We start from the raw sequence: 16,405 nt of genomic DNA, 5'->3' as shown, positions 1-16,405 counted from the left end.
TACCAGGAAACAGAAGCTGTATCAGGAAACTGAACCAGAGCAGACGGCACAGGTACCAGGAAACAGAAGCTGTATCAGGAAACTGAACCAGAGCAGACAGCACAGGTACCAAGAAACAGAAGCTGTATCAGGAAACTGAACCAGAGCAGACGGCACAGGTACCAGGAAACAGAAGCTGTATCAGGAAAATGAACCAGAGCAGACGGCACAGGTACCAGGAAACAGAAGCTGTATCAGGAAACTGAACCAGAGCAGACAGCACAGGTACCAGGAAAAGCTGTATCAGGAAACTGAACCAGAGCAGACAGCACAGAGGTACCAGGAAACAGAAGCTGTATCAGGAAACTGAACCAGAGCAGACAGCACAGGTACCAGGAAACAGAAGCTGTATCAGGAAACTGAACCAGAGCAGACAGCACAGGTACCAAGAAACAGAAGCTGTATCAGGAAACTGAACCAGAGCAGACAGCGCAGGTACCAGGAAACAGAAGCTGTATCAGGAAACTGAACCAGAGCAGACAGCGCAGGTACCAGGAAACAGAAGCTGTATCAGGAAACTGAACCAGAGCAGACAGCACAGGTACTAGGAAACAGAAGCTGTATCAGGAAACTGAACCAGAGCAGACAGCACAGGTACCAGGAAACAGAAGCTGTATCAGGAAAATGAACCAGAGCAGACAGCACAGGTACCAGGAAACAGAAGCTGTGCAGGGAACTGAACCAGAGCAGACAGCACAGGTACCAGGAAACAGAAGCTGAATCAGGAAACTGAACCAGAGCAGACAGCACAGGTACCAGGAAACAGAAGCTGTATCAGGAAACTGAACCAGAGCAGACAGCGTAGGTACCAGGAAACAGAAGCTGTATCAGAAAACTGAACAAGAGCAGACAGCACAGGTACCAGGAAACAAGCTGAATCAGGAAACTGAACCAGAGGAGACAGTACAGGTACCAGGAAACAGAAGCTGTATCAGGAAACTGAACCAGAATATACAACACAGGTACCAGGAAACAAGCTGTATCAGGAAACTGAACCAGAGCAGACGGCACAGGTACAAGGAAACAGAAGCTGTATCAGGAAACTGAACCAGAGCAGACAGCACAGGTACCAAGAAACAGAAGCTGTATCAGGAAACTAAACCAGAGCAGACAGCACAGGTACCAAGAAACAGAAGCTGTATCAGGAAACTAAACCAGAGTAGAGAGCACAGGTACCAGGAAACAGAAGATGAATCAGGAAACTGAACCAGAGCAGACAGCACAGGTACCAGGAAACAGAAGCTGTAACAGGAAACTGAACCAGAACACTCGGCACAGTTACCAGGAAAATGAATCAGAGCAGACGGCACAGGTACCAGGAAACAGAAGCTGTATCAGGAAACTGAACCAGAGCAGACAGCACAGGTACCAGGAAACAGAAGCTGTATCAGGAAAATGAACCAGAGCAGACGGCACAGGTACCAGGAAACAGAAGCTGTATCAGGAAACTGAACCAGAGCAGACAGCACAGGTGCCAGGAAACAGAAGCTGTATCAGGAAACTGAACCAGAGCAGACAGCACAGGTACCAGGAAACAGAAGCTGTATCAGGAAACTGAACCAGAGCAGACAGCACAGAGGTACCATGAAACAGAAGCTGTATCCGGAAAGTGAACCAGAGCAGACAGCACAGGTACCAGGAAACAGAAGCTGTATCTGGAAACTGAACCAGAGCAGACAGCACGGGTACCAGGAAACAGAAGCTGTATCCGGAAACTGAACCAGAGCAGACAGCACAGGTACCAGGAAACAGAAGCTGTATCAGGAAACTGAACCAGAATATACAACACAGGTACCAAGAAACAGAAGCTGTATCAGGAAACTGAACCAGAGCAGACAGCACAGGTACCAGGGAACAGAAGCTGTATCAGGAAACTGAACCAGAGCAGACAGCACAGGTACCAGGAAACAGAAGCTGTATCAGGAAACTGAACCAGAGCAGACAGCACAGGTACCAGGAAACAGAAGCTGTATCAGGAAACTGAACCAGAGCAGACAGCACAGGTACCAGGAAACAGAGACTGTATCAGGAAGCTGAACCAGAACACACGGCACAGTTACCAGGAAAATGAACCAGAGCAGACGGCACAGGTACCAGGAAACAGAAGCTGTATCAGGAAACTGAACCAGAGCAGACGGCACAGGTACCAGGAAACAGAAGCTGTATCAGGAAACTGAACCAGAGCAGACAGCACAGGTACCAGGAAACAGAAGCTGTATCAGGAAACTGAACCAGAGCAGACGGCACAGGTACCAGGAAACAGAAGCTGTATCAGGAAAATGAACCAGAGCAGACGGCACAGGTACCAGGAAACAGAAGCTGTATCAGGAAACTGAACCAGAGCAGACAGCACAGGTACCAGGAAAAGCTGTATCAGGAAACTGAACCAGAGCAGACAGCACAGAGGTACCAGGAAACAGAAGCTGTATCAGGAAACTGAACCAGAGCAGACAGCACAGGTACCAGGAAACAGAAGCTGTATCAGGAAACTGAACCAGAGCAGACAGCACAGAGGTACCAGGAAACAGAAGCTGTATCCGGAAACTGAACCAGAGCAGACAGCGCAGGTACCAGGAAACAGAAGCTGTATCAGGAAACTGAACCAGAGCAGACAGCACAGGTACCAGGAAATAGAAGCTGTTTCAGGAAACTGAACCAGAGCAGACAGCACAGGTACCAGGAAACAGAAGCTGTATCAGGAAACTGAACCAGAGCAGACAGCGCAGGTACCAGGAAACAGAAGCTGTATCAGAAAATTGAACCAGAGCAGACAGCGCAGGTACCAGGAAACAGTTGCTGTATCAGGAAACTGAACCAGAGCAGACAGCGCAGGTACCAGGAAACAGAAGCTGTATCAGGAAACAGAAGCTGTATCCGGAAACTGAACCAGAGCAGACAGCGCAGGTACCAGGAAACAGTAGCTGTATCAGGAAACTGAACCAGAGCAGACAGCGCAGGTACCAGGAAACAGAAGCTGTATCAGGAAACAGAAGCTGAATCAGGAAACTGAACCAGAGCAGACATCGCAGGTACCAGGAAACAGAAGCTGTATCAGGAAACTGAAGCTGAATCAGGAGACAACATTAAGATATGTGCAGCACAGGTGCCAGGACCCTACTGTACACTGGAAGCAAATCCTATCACTAGCAAAGGTGGAGTGTCAGAGATTAGCATAAATTCCTAACAGCCAATCAGCACCAGGGCAGTAACCAGGGTAGTTAAGCCTGTGCCATGGCACAGGGTACCGTGGGACAACGGGGGCGCTGATCAGGCCTGTCAATTTTCTGTTTATTATCATTCTCACTTGTAGCTTCCTCTTATTTCATCTTTAGCATCTCCTGGCCTCCCCTATCTCTTCCTTGGCCCCCATGAGGCCATTCCCCTTTTTTGGGTGTGTTATGTCCCTATTTGAAAAATGAGAGGGGCGCCAATGCTCTTTCTGGCACAGGGCACCAAAAAGTCGAGTTACGGCTCTGATCAGCACTATTAGGTAACCACATGTCACGGTCCGTGGCACTACCACTGGTCCACCTGTTGTGCTTGCATATGTTTTAGCCTAAAGGGGGGGGTAATGCCCTATTGTTCCTCAACACACTGAATTGCACACGCAACAATATATGAAGACTATATGGTGATAGAAATTCAGAGATATTAGTTGCATGCATTTGCAAATCCATGGGAAGCAGCTAGGCTTTATCATGAGGACTTATAATTGGTAAATATATTACCTTTGGGGATGTAGGACCCCCGGGGCTACTTTGGCTGGGCCTCTTCAGGGCATCACCACTTAATACACAGTCAGTTTTCATATCACCTTTTATGTTTGTTTTTTATACATGTAATTTTTTCACATATATTTTAACCCTTTTTCAACACTTATTAATTAGTCTTACACATCTACACTTTACACTTCACTGTCACCCTTCCTTTTTTGTGTGATGCCCTGTGGTGGTCCTTGGCTGGATGTTTTTTGGGGTGCCCTGCGCACCGGACGTGAACCCTCTGCTAGTAACATAGAAGCTGTGACGTGGCCTAGCAGATTCCCATGGATTTGCAAACGCATGCAACTAATATCTCTGAATTTCTATCACCATATAGTCTTCATGTATTGTTGCAGGTACAATTCAGTGTGCTGAGGACCAATAGGGGGTTAACCCCCCCTTTTTTTCTACTTGGTATGACCCCTCCCTTTCATGCACCTGAAGAGTACTACCAGATTGATTTGAGCAGCTGCCATTTTTGTGTGTTGATATGTTCTAGCCTGCCTGGTCCCAGATTTTGTGATTCTGCAAGCCATTTTGATTAGTTGATTCAGCAGCTATGAGCTCCTCAGCTCCATCTGAGCCAGATCATCTTGTCAGAATAACTGTGTCAGACTCAGGGCCGTAACTAGGGTGGTGTGACATGTGCCATGGCACAGGGCACTGCAGGGCAGGGGGTGCTGCTCGGGCCTGTCACTTTTCGGTTTATAATCATTTTCACTAGTAGTTTCCTCTTCTTTTATCCCTGGCAATTCCCGGCCTCCCCTATCTCTTCCCTGGCTGACTACCACTCCATCTGGCCACCTCCCCAAGCACCTTCAGTCACATCCTATTTTATTTACACACACATTTCAAAATAGTGTTATACCTGAGACTCAAACCCCATCACCTCTCACATGGCAGTCAGACACCTTACACATGGAGCAATCTGCCCGACAGTTTCTGCTGGCAGCCCAAAAAGTCTAGTTACGGCTCTGGTCAGACTGATAAAGCAGTAACCTTGTTCCTGGCTGCTGCTGATATTCCCAGTCTTCTGATATCAGCCTTGTCAAGTGCCTTCTGTTATAACAGCCTGTAGGTTTGTTCGCAGCATACAATTACCATTCCAAGTACATTCTGTTGTTGTTACAGACTCCTGTTTAACCCTTGTGCATTCTGCTGCTGATCTTGAACTCATATTTAACCCGCATCCGCATGGCCTTGTGTATTCTGTGTCTCATCTTGAACTCATGTTTCACCTGCATGGACTTGTGCATTCTGCTGCTGATATTTACTCCTGTTCAGTCAGCATTGAAAGTGCCTCTAATGCAAAGTGGCTCTGTTCCGGTCTGCAATATCTTCCGTCAGCATCACCAAGGTGCCTCTGACTCAGCACAGCTCTATCTGCTCAGCTTCAGCCAAATACATGCAACTGTGGGCCCTGGTTCTGGTCAGTGCATCGTCTGGTACATACCACTGTAGATTCAATACTAGCTGCTGTGGCAGATTCTAGTTCTGCTTCTTCTGCAGCTGGTGCCAGTTCTGAGTCTCCTGTAGGTGGTGCCAGTTCTGAGTCTCCTGTAGGTGGTGCCAGTTCTGAGTCTCCTGTGGCACATACCAGATCTGAGTTCCCTGTAGCAGGTTCCAGTTCTGCATGCATGTTCTCAGGCCTCAGTCCTGATTGTCCCGTGACTGGTTCCAGTCCTTAGTTCACTGCTGCAGATTCCTGTCCTAAGTTATCTGGCTCAGACTCCAGTTCAGACTTTCCTGTCTGGCCTCCAGTGCTAGCCTGATAACCTGCTCTCTGCTTCAGAGTTATCTGTAATACCTGGTCGATTTTTACTTCAGAATCCAACTCCAGTGTTATCAGGAAACTTTGCAGTACCACCTGTTTATGGACTTTTCACAATTGAACTCATCCATTCTGGGTCTAGCCTCCTAGACCAGGCCTGGCCAACCTGTGGCTCTCCAGCTGTTGTGAAACTACAAGTCCCAGCATGCCTTGCAACAGTTTTAGCATTCCCTAATAGCAAAACTGTAGCAGGGCATGCTGGGACTTGTAGTTTCACAACAGCTGGAGAGCTACAGGTTGGCCAGGCCTGTCCTAGACTATATTGATATTCGGTGTCTGCAGCCTGTTTATATTCCTGCGCTGTTCCCCATGTGTGAATACAACTTCTTTGTCTCACTTGACTCCTCCAGGATACACATACACAGGGGAATTTCTCTCAAGACACCTAATACCACACCTGCATAGCAGCTCAGAGATGTTGCCCATAGCAACCAATCAGATTCTACCTATTATCTTCTAAAAGGTGCCAGTTAAATGTTAAGTAGAATCTGATTGGCTGCTATGGGCAACATCTGACTTTAGTAAATATACGCCAATGTGTCTGTTTCTACTTTCTCTTTCATTTCTCTTATCATACATTGTTGCTGACTGAACAAAAATTCAATATACCTATAGAGTTTAAGATTTGCTGCCAGTCACACTGGGATACGAATTGTCTATGAGAGCTCAAGCTTATCGATGTTGTGGGAAGTAGCTGTGGGCTATTATACACTATGCAAGCTTTATTGGACGTTCTCCAATTTTGTTTTTCATAAATAGGAAATATGCTTAAATGATCTATATATTAACCCATTTCCCCTGTATGTGTGTTGATTTAATTATATCTACATAAGATACCCTTCTCCTTTCAAACCTTTCAGTCAATCAAGACTTTTTTCAAGGACACATGCTGGGGGGCGGCTCACTGCTGGGGGAGGCGAGGTTGCTGGGAGACTTTATTAGGATCTTCTATTATAGCCACCGCTGCCCCGGCTGTACCTGTAACCGGAGGAGAGAAGGGAAGCAGCAGCTTCCCTGGGCTGTATTCCTGCAGCTATTCTTCTGTACCCCAGCAGGAGGAGGCTGGGGAGAAGGTTGCGTCAGCAACTGATTGGCCGGCTGGGTGGGTTGACCTCGGTGGCTGCTGGAGTATACCTTCCAACATCCACCACATGCATCTCTAAAATGTTGCATCAGATGCCACCACAATCTTATGGGCTGGATTCAAAGCTGTACGCTACGGCATTGGCAGCTGCGATCGCACTCACAATTTATGTGCGAAAATATGCTAATGTCAGCTCCCTGCCTACAACGGACTGTGCGAATGCTGATGCACCCACTTCCCCTGTCTGCGCTGTGTGCAGATCCTCCAGGGGTTGAGCACGCACCACCATTAATGCAGCATTGGGCTCACATCGGCTCCTTCAGTAAGTCCTGGTCTGCGCAGATTCTGGGTTGACTTACTCTCTAAAAGTGGCCTCTCAGATTATGGTTCTGCGATTGGGAATGCAGCCGCAAGCGCAGATACACCCCTGGAACTCTCATAACACGACGATGGACCGGCCTCCTTTCTTGAACTCTTTCGGCAACCACCCCGACTCCACCCAGGAACTCCCATGGATCGCAGTTGTATGCTCAGGACCTTGCGATCATGGAGACATTGTGAATATCGTGTGATACTTAAGCTCATGCGTGCACAGTGAAAACAAAAACACTCAACTGTGTGACCAAAAGGCATGGCGTACAACTCTGAGCAGGCCCTAAATGATTTAAAGTTCTATTTTAGATACTTTCTATGTCATTCTCTCAAGAGTGCCCCACACAAGTCTTCTTCCTCTTATGTTGTTGTGAACTGTCATTGACTCTATGGTGCGCGTCCAACAAGTAACATTTATGCGCCATAACGTGTGGCATACATTGATTAGATCGTTGGTTTCGCCTGTTCATACTAATTCCTCATATTGCATTGTATGAAGGCTATTTCCGTTCCACCTAAAGACCAACCTGAGGACACCCTACTGACAACTTCAGCTGACCACCAGAGAGCTCCTGTGTGTATCACCACCTATGTTTCTTAAGAAATGAAGATGTGGGTGCTGTTTGTTATCAACAACCATGCTGTACCCACTTATTAACAATTATGTTACCCTCTTACTGCATTTGGCACTGCCAGTTCATCAGCTGGCATGTCCCTGCTTGCCAGTCTTCCCAAAGTGCATATGCTGTGACAACATAGTATGCATATATACCAACCTGCAGTACCAACTACTGTCTGCTAGTACTTCCATGCAGTTCCTACCTCTGCCTGCAGGCTGTCAGCCTTAGGAACTGTCATCTTCTGCACATTGCACATATCTCAGGTGAGTACTATATGGACTGAACTCATATCTAGTGTTCCTGACACATCACCTATACATTTAGCATCATTCATACCTCCATGTTCCTGACACACCTCCTATTTGATCACTTCTCATATATTCATGTTCTAGGCTTCGGATTGTGCTACCATCATTGCCGGGTAGCATACCAGTTCCTCTGCCCAGAATTTGTTCTGTCCTCCATCCTGTTCTGTCATTGTCATGCCTGGCTGAGTGGACTCCCCTACTGAGGGGATGAAAGCTGAAGTCCCGGGCTGAGGAAGGAACCTGAGGCGTGGGGCCTGTATGTAAGATCTCATCTACGAATACCAGACATTGGCGAGACCTGACCAAAGGTACGGAGTCTAACCAGCCGGGAGTTGTTCACCAGTGACCCCTCCAAGCAGGATATGGGTTTAGCTGCATCCAGCTGGCAGGTCCTTTGATCAGGTGTCTGGTATCCACGGGAATAGAGACCTTACTACTGTGGCCCTAGAGAGCTACTTCTGTGGAAGTAGACTGTACAAAAGAGGAGACTGTATTTAATACACAGGAGAAGTCTTTTGGACGAAAAATTGCGCAGAGAGGTGGCACTTGAAATAATATGCAAGAAGGGTGGTTGTGACGCACAGTTGCACCAAGGGCCGCTGGTAATACACTCCGGAGTGAGGTCCAGACGCGCAATTGTGTACCAAGGTGGCAGTTGTTCAGTACACAGCGAGGTGTATAGGACGCACTTCTGCACACGGAAGTGGCAACGGCTTGCACACAGGCTAGATGTTACGATGCTCTGTTGCACCAGGAGTTTGGTATTAGTCAGCACACAGGCAAGATGTTGTAATGCACTGTTGCTCAAGGAGTTTGTATTTGTTAGCACACAGGCAAGATGTTATTACGCACTGTGGCTCGAGGAGATGATATTTATCAGCACACAGGCAAGATGTTATGAGGCACTGTTGCACAAGGATTGTAGACACAAGGAGATCACGAGAAGGGAACCTGGTACGAGGTAGCAGCAGTAACACTGGTTAGCGACAACATTGCACAGGCAACTTCCCTCCGTCTGAAGACAGGCTTAATACCCTAAGGTAACAGATCATAGGTGGACAGCATCAGCTGACCACTACCATGCTACCATTGGGTAAAGGGCAGTCAGGTGATGTGAACTGTCATGACTGCATCCATGACGGCGACCGCAGTAACCAAAGCACAGCGTGGCACACGACTGTCCACATGGCACCAGGAATAATGCTCAGCGCGTCACCCGCCGCTGCACCTGGCGTCTGACCACCCGAGGGATCAGGGGAAGCCAGCACCGCGGTGAGTAACGGCCGATCCTAGGCCGCAACCTGACAATCATTCCACAGGAAGAACTGCTTGTAGAAAATCTTTCTGCACTTCATTCACTCCAGCACCAGCCAGTCTAGCCTAGTGGTCCCAGTTGCGAACAATTCACAGATGAAGTTAGTTAAGTCACCGTCACTACAAATAGCAACCAGAATAGACATATTAAAAATTTGTGTAACAAGTAATGGGCCTGGTTCTGAGTAGCATACAATGCTGATGTTGTCTCACTAGAGCTGCAGAGAGTGAAAAGAGTGAGACCACCAGCAGTCACCAGACTAGAGACAGCCTGCTGCAGGAGTGGTGGGTCTGGTATCACCAGTGGACCTGCGGACTTAAGGAGACTGCAGGATCCCAGATAATGGACTGACCAATAGGAAACAGGGAAGGGGGATCTAAGGATGCTCTGGTGATGATCACAACACACGCCTGATAAAGTTGGAAAATGAAACGCGTTGGGAGAAGACCAGGAAGTGATGAGGCCTAATCGGGTGGAGGAGAAATCAGAGGCCATGAGGAATTGATATTATTTAGGTTCCGGGGATCGGCAACCTGGTGAAATACTTGTACTTGGAAATGTAGATGTACTTGGATGTGTTTGTATACATTCTGTTACCATTCTACACCCCTTGTCTGGGGAATGATTTGCTCAACATCTATTTGCTCATTTTGCCAGATTGTCTTCCCTCATATTTTCATGGATTCCCGTTGACACAATCTACAATCAGGACATTAATCGTCAGGACACTAGTGTAAGGATTGTCCACTGACTCATGCACGTTCTCTCTCCTATTCCATATTATGTAACTTATGGTCCCAGTGTTTGGTGCTACTGAGAAGCCTATGCTGGGATCTCCCTACTAGCATTTCTCTCCTGTTATTATTGGTAATGTTATTGTGTGTAGTACTTACACGGAGGTCATTTGCTATTACTCTTAGCAAGAAGAGTTTTATTACTATTACTTTTTTTGTATATTTTTTTGTTTAGCCGTAGGTGCATCTGGTACAATTTCATGGTCTTATGTGCTTCACTTTGCTCCTCCTGCCCCTGAGATTATGCCTGGCCCGTTCTCTGTATGATGCTCCTCCTGCCCCTGAGATTATGCCTGGCCCGTTCTCTGTATGATGCTCCTCCTGCCCTGAGATTATACCTGGCCCATTCTCTGTATGATGCTCCTCCTGCCCCTGAGATTATACCTGGCCCATTCTCTGTATGATGCTCTTCCTGCCGCTGAGATTATGCCTGGCCTTTTCTCTGTATGGTGCTCTTCCTGCCCGAGATTATGCCTGGCCCGTTCTCTGTATGATGCTCTTCCTGCCCCTGAGATTATGCCTGGCCCGTTCTCTGTATGATGTTCCTCCTGCCCTGAGATTATGCCTGGCCCGTTCTCTGTATGATGCTCCTCCTGCCCCTGAGATTATGCCTGGCCCATTCTCTGTATGATGCTCCTCCTGCCCCTGAGATTATGCCTGGCCCATTCTCTGTATGATGTTCCTCCTGCCCTGAGATTATGCCTGGCCCGTTCTCTGTATGATGCTCCTCCTGCCCCTGAGATTATGCCTGGCCCGTTCTCTGTATGATGCTCCTCCTGCCCCTGAGATTATGCCTGGCCCGTTCTCTGTATGATGCTCCTCCTGCCCCTGAGATTATACCTGGCCCATTCTCTGTATGATGCTCCTCCTGCCCCTGAGATTATACCTGGCCCATTCTCTGTATGATGCTCTTCCTGCCACTGAGATTATGCCTGGCCTTTTCTCTGTATGGTGCTCTTCCTGCCCGAGATTATGCCTGGCCCGTTCTCTGTATGATGCTCTTCCTGCCCCTGAGATTATGCCTGGCCCATTCTCTGTATGATGCTCCTCCTGCCCCTGAGATTATACCTGGCCCATTCTCTGTATGATGCTCTTCCTGCCACTGAGATTATGCCTGGCCTTTTCTCTGTATGGTGCTCTTCCTGCCCGAGATTATGCCTGGCCCGTTCTCTGTATGATGCTCTTCCTGCCCCTGAGATTATGCCTGGCCCGTTCTCTGTATGATGTTCCTCCTGCCCTGAGATTATGCCTGGCCCGTTCTCTGTATGATGCTCCTCCTGCCCCTGAGATTATGCCTGGCCCATTCTCTGTATGATGCTCCTCCTGCCCCTGAGATTATGCCTGGCCCATTCTCTGTATGATGTTCCTCCTGCCCTGAGATTATGCCTGGCCCGTTCTCTGTATGATGCTCCTCCTGCCCCTGAGATTATGCCTGGCCCGTTCTCTGTATGATGCTCCTCCTGCCCCTGAGATTATGCCTGGCCCGTTCTCTGTATGATGCTCCTCCTGCCCCTGAGATTATGCCTGGCCCGTTCTCTGTATGATGCTCCTCCTGCCCCTGAGATTATGCCTGGCCCGTTCTCTGTATGATGCTCCTCCTGCCCCTGAGATTATGCCTGGCCCGTTCTCTGTATGATGCTCCTCCTGCCCCTGAGATTATGCCTGGTCCGTACTCTGTATGATGCTCCTCCTGCCCCTGAGATTATGCCTGGCCCATTCTCTGTATGATGCTCCTCCTGCCCCTGAGATTATGCCTGGCCCATTCTCTGTATGATGCTCCTCCTGCCCCTGAGATTATGCCTGGCCCATTCTCTGTATGATGCTCCTCCTGCCCCTGAGATTATGCCTGGCCCATTCTCTGTATGATGTTCCTCCTGCCCTGAGATTATGCCTGGCCCTTTCTCTGTATGATGCTCCTCCAGCCCCTGAGATTATGCCTGGCCCGTTCTCTGTATGATGCTCCTCCTGCCCTGAGATTATGCCTGGCCCATTCTCTGTATGATGCTCCTCCTGCCCCTGAGATTATGCCTGGCCCATTCTCTGTATGATGCTCCTCCTGCCCCTGAGATTATGCCTGGCCCATTCTCTGTATGATGCTCCTCCTGCCTCTGAGATTATGCCTGGCCCATTCTCTGTATGATGCTCCTCCTGCCCGAGATTATGCCTGGCCCATTCTCTGTATGATGTTCCTCCTGCCCTGAGATTATGCCTGGCCCGTTCTCTGTATGATGCTCCTCCTGCCCCTGAGATTATGCCTGGCCCGTTCTCTGTATGATGCTCCTCCTGCCCCTGAGATTATGCCTGGCCCGTACTCTGTATGATGCTCCTCCTGCCCCTGAGATTATGCCTGGCCCATTCTCTATATGATGCTCCTCCTGCCCCTGAGATTATGCCTGGCCCATTCTCTATATGATGCTCCTCCTGCCCCTGAGATTATGCCTGGCCCATTCTCTGTATGATGTTCCTCCTGCCCTGAGATTATGCCTGGCCCTTTCTCTGTATGATGCTCCTCCAGCCCCTGAGATTATGCCTGGCCCGTTCTCTGTATGATGCTCCTCCAGCCCCTGAGATTATGCCTGGCCCGTTCTCTGTATGATGCTCCTCCTGCCCTGAGATTATGCCTGGCCCGTTCTCTGTATGATGCTCCTCCTGCCCCTGAGATTATGCCTGGCCCATTCTCTGTACATTATGATGTTCGGGAAATGCACAAGCATTGAGACCTTCTGCCCCTCTAATTTTCCACCTTTATGTACATTTCGAATTTACTTTATACTCCACAGTAACGTCGGGATATGTCCCAATTACAGATATGTTCCTGTTATATTGGTGTGATTAATTTAACGATTAATAGAATAAAGATACTTCTATAGTTACATAAATTGGGGGCTGATGTCGCAATGCTACAGCGAACCCACTTTTCCGATACAGAAGTACTAAAGCCTAATACATTAGGTTGTTCTGTTATTGCACATGCTACTTATAATACTATGGCTCGTCAGGCTGCTGTTTTAGGTGAAAAGACCCTTAACCTGGCTGTTATGAAAACACAGATGACCCGGAAGGGAGATATGTCATTACAGAAGTTTCTCTTTTAGGTGACTCTGGACTTGATTCACTACGGATCGCAATATTGCTTACGCTCACAGTTCAACTGCGTTGGCATGCTAATCCATTGCAATCGCAATGCAAACTTAGCACTACATAAGAACGCCCACTTTACATTGCACACATCCATAATACTTAGCAGAATAGTGAAACCATCGGTACAATGGAGCACCATTGCAGCCTCACGTACAATTGCACAAGCCCTGACCGTACTCAGGAATTGCTAACAACCCTGCACGCTATGAGACCTCACACTGCGTACGGGATAACAGTGGATAATTTATGCACACCCCTGCAACGGCGTGTGAACGCACTGGCACACATGCGTTTCAAAGACCAACCCCCGTCACCACCCCCAAACGGCACTTCCTGTCAATCAACTCTGCAATGGGTCTTCGTAGCCGCGGCAATCGCAGTCCCCATCTCAGCGGCCGGTTTGCGCACTGCATACGCAGAACGCAACAATCGGCCGATTTCGTGCGTAATCACAGTTGCGATCCTTGCTGAATTGGGCCCCACGTCCTGAATTGTTTACCTTCCTTCTGTTAAATTGCTTCCCAGGCCGGTTGACACTGGTATAGACCCATTTTGCATTTCAGACCATGCTTTGATATGGGGTCACCTTGACTACAACTGTTGACGTGAGGGTCATAATAATTCTCTTAAATTTTGTAATATGTTGAACGTCAGATCCATCTCTATTTTGTTAAGCAGCTAAGTCCGTGCTTAGATTTGAATACGTGCATAAACATAATGTGAATTCTTGTAGCTTTATTGCAAGGCACAGTCTGCTTTAAAGATCACCTAAATCAACTCCTATTCCCCGAAATCCCAGCAGGCATACCGACATTCCATCCTGGGAAACTTGTTTTGCAGGGCATGGCATTAATCCTACACTGCACAAACCCCATACAGTGTCCCATCTCTTTGGGACTGGATAATACAAGTTATTGTGGAAAGATTGAAGCCATTAAAGATTTTTTTGATCCAGGCCAAACTATACTCACTCTCCAAGAGCTATGCACTAAGGGCCTGATTCCGTACAGAACACAGCTGCCAAAATATGCTGATGCTTGCAAATCATCGGTACCATGGACATATATGGGGCCACCAGCCACGCAGCATGTAAGTCATGTCTGACCTGCTGAGAGCTCTCATACTGCGAAGGAGATGGCATGGCTAATTTATGCACACCCATGAAACGAAGTTTAAACAGTCTGCGTTTTTCTGACCTCCACCACATAACGCTTCCTGTCAATTCTTCACGTACCTTCAAGTATCACACCTGGCTTGCACAATGCAGGATGCCGTTTGTACCCCAGGCAGCCCAGATAAGTCATGTACATTCTTTATAACAGTCCTGTATAAAGCTACATTTATGACTTAATCATGGGAACTTGATATACCAGATATCCACTCCCCGACTATTCTGTTAAGGCATCATGACGAGGTTATGAAGACTTTATAGTCTGCTACGCTGGAGGAAGTTCATATTAAAATGCCCTTTGTTTCTCTGAGCCAATGATAACACATGATTCTCGAGGAAAGGGGTCATGGTTTGATATGTAAACGCTCTAACGCTCTATCCTTTCATAGCATGTGGGCTCGTAGCAAGATTGGATAGAGTAATGGTGCTCATTATTTATGTGACTTCCCTGTAACTAAAATTCCGTTGCCCATGTTATGCCCCAAGTTTCTCCATTGGGAGTCGGGACGCCAGACCGTGATTCCATTGCTTACTAAGATAGTCACTGCTCCGTAGACAACCACTTTACGTAACTGGACAGGTTCTGCTTCTCCATCAGTGGGAGCTGTTAAAACATTTTTACTTAATGTTTTACATTTTGATGGACGAGTCTCTTCATTCTCAAACCCAGACCCAAAGCCTTAAATTGTTCGAGACTGCTGATTGGTTTCTGTATCCTAATCTGTGATGTGAGGGGAGCCCTTGGGAAGAGCTGGTGGTACTTTTATGGGGGAACCGGGGGATGTATGAAGCATGATATATTAATATAAGGGACTAAAGAAGTGTTGGTGATACTCGAGTCTCCTGTAGGGGTTGTTATTGTTATTATTATTATGACTTTTGTTTGTGTTTTTGTCTGACTGATACTATTAAAGTTCTACTAAAAGATACTAGATTCAAGTCTAAAAGTATGACACCTCTGACCTAAGGAGATATCTGCCCTTGCCCCCTGAGTTGGCAATCATAAACTGGGTACAAACCTAGCAGATATATCTGCAGATGATGGTTGTTCATGCACACTGAACAACCATCATCTATGTTCTGTGTGTTGGAGGGGCCCCCGCTGGCTGGGGGCATGTTGCGCCCCTCCCCGCGGCTGCCATTACACACAGCACAATGTCCCAATATATCTGCAGATATATCTGTCCATCAGGTGTGCAGCACAGCCGACGCGATGTCTGTGAACGACGTCGTTGACAGACATCGCTGGTACACACTGGCCGACAGGCACCCGGTATATTGGCCGATCAATTGATTGGCCAATATATCTGCCAGTGTGCACCCAGCATTAGGCATCCAGCTATGAGCACTAGAATCTCTCCAAGCAGATATAGATCGCTACTTTCAGCCACAGGAAAAAAAATATATATATATATTTGACAACAATGGATCCACTCTACCCCTCCTTCCCTGGCCATGTTCAAAAATATATTGTTTTAGGTCTTCAAAATGATTGGAGACATCCCTACATACAGAGCAAGAGATGGAGACGTTCTGTTCCATACGGGAAAGTTACATCGACACCCTTCTAAATGATATTAAACAAAAACAAGACAATTTGGTATGAAACTAGACATCTAGATCTCCAATTTCATGGGTCAATTATTGGAAAATTCGGTTCAGATTCCCCATCACCTCCCAATTTTTGTAAACATGTGTGCATAATGTGTTCCTTCCTTTCCTTCACCTTATACTTCCTATACTGATACAATATTTACATATATATGATGTCATTCAATATTATGTGTTGTATAAGACAGTAGCTACTTATGATCAATAACGGATGTACTGTAAGCTATTCACCATCCGCTGAATATTAAGTAACCTACTGACTGCATATACTGTGTGTATGCCCTTATATAGCCTTGAAATTCAATAAAAACATTTTTACAAAAATGTTTTTCGTGCGTGAGAGGAATCCTGTTACGTA

General features: G+C 47.3%; 1 protein-coding gene across 1 annotated transcript in view; it reads right to left on the bottom strand.

The window, feature by feature from the left end:
* Positions 1 to 16,405, bottom strand: part of LOC148474894 (uncharacterized) — a 136,796-nt gene that overhangs the window by 78,239 nt on the left and 42,152 nt on the right. Inside the window, 1 exon segment of the mRNA XM_088457976.1 lies at positions 5,254 to 5,384. Coding sequence (XP_088314102.1) covers positions 5,254 to 5,384 — 131 coding nt within the window.

The sequence above is a fragment of the Taudactylus pleione genome, unplaced genomic scaffold, assembly GCF_031769625.1.
Source record: "Taudactylus pleione unplaced genomic scaffold, aTauple2 ptg000800l, whole genome shotgun sequence".
NCBI classification, from domain to species: Eukaryota; Metazoa; Chordata; class Amphibia; order Anura; family Myobatrachidae; genus Taudactylus; species Taudactylus pleione.
Note: the sequence above shows the minus strand (reverse complement) of the source record. Positions and strands in the feature narration are given on the sequence as shown.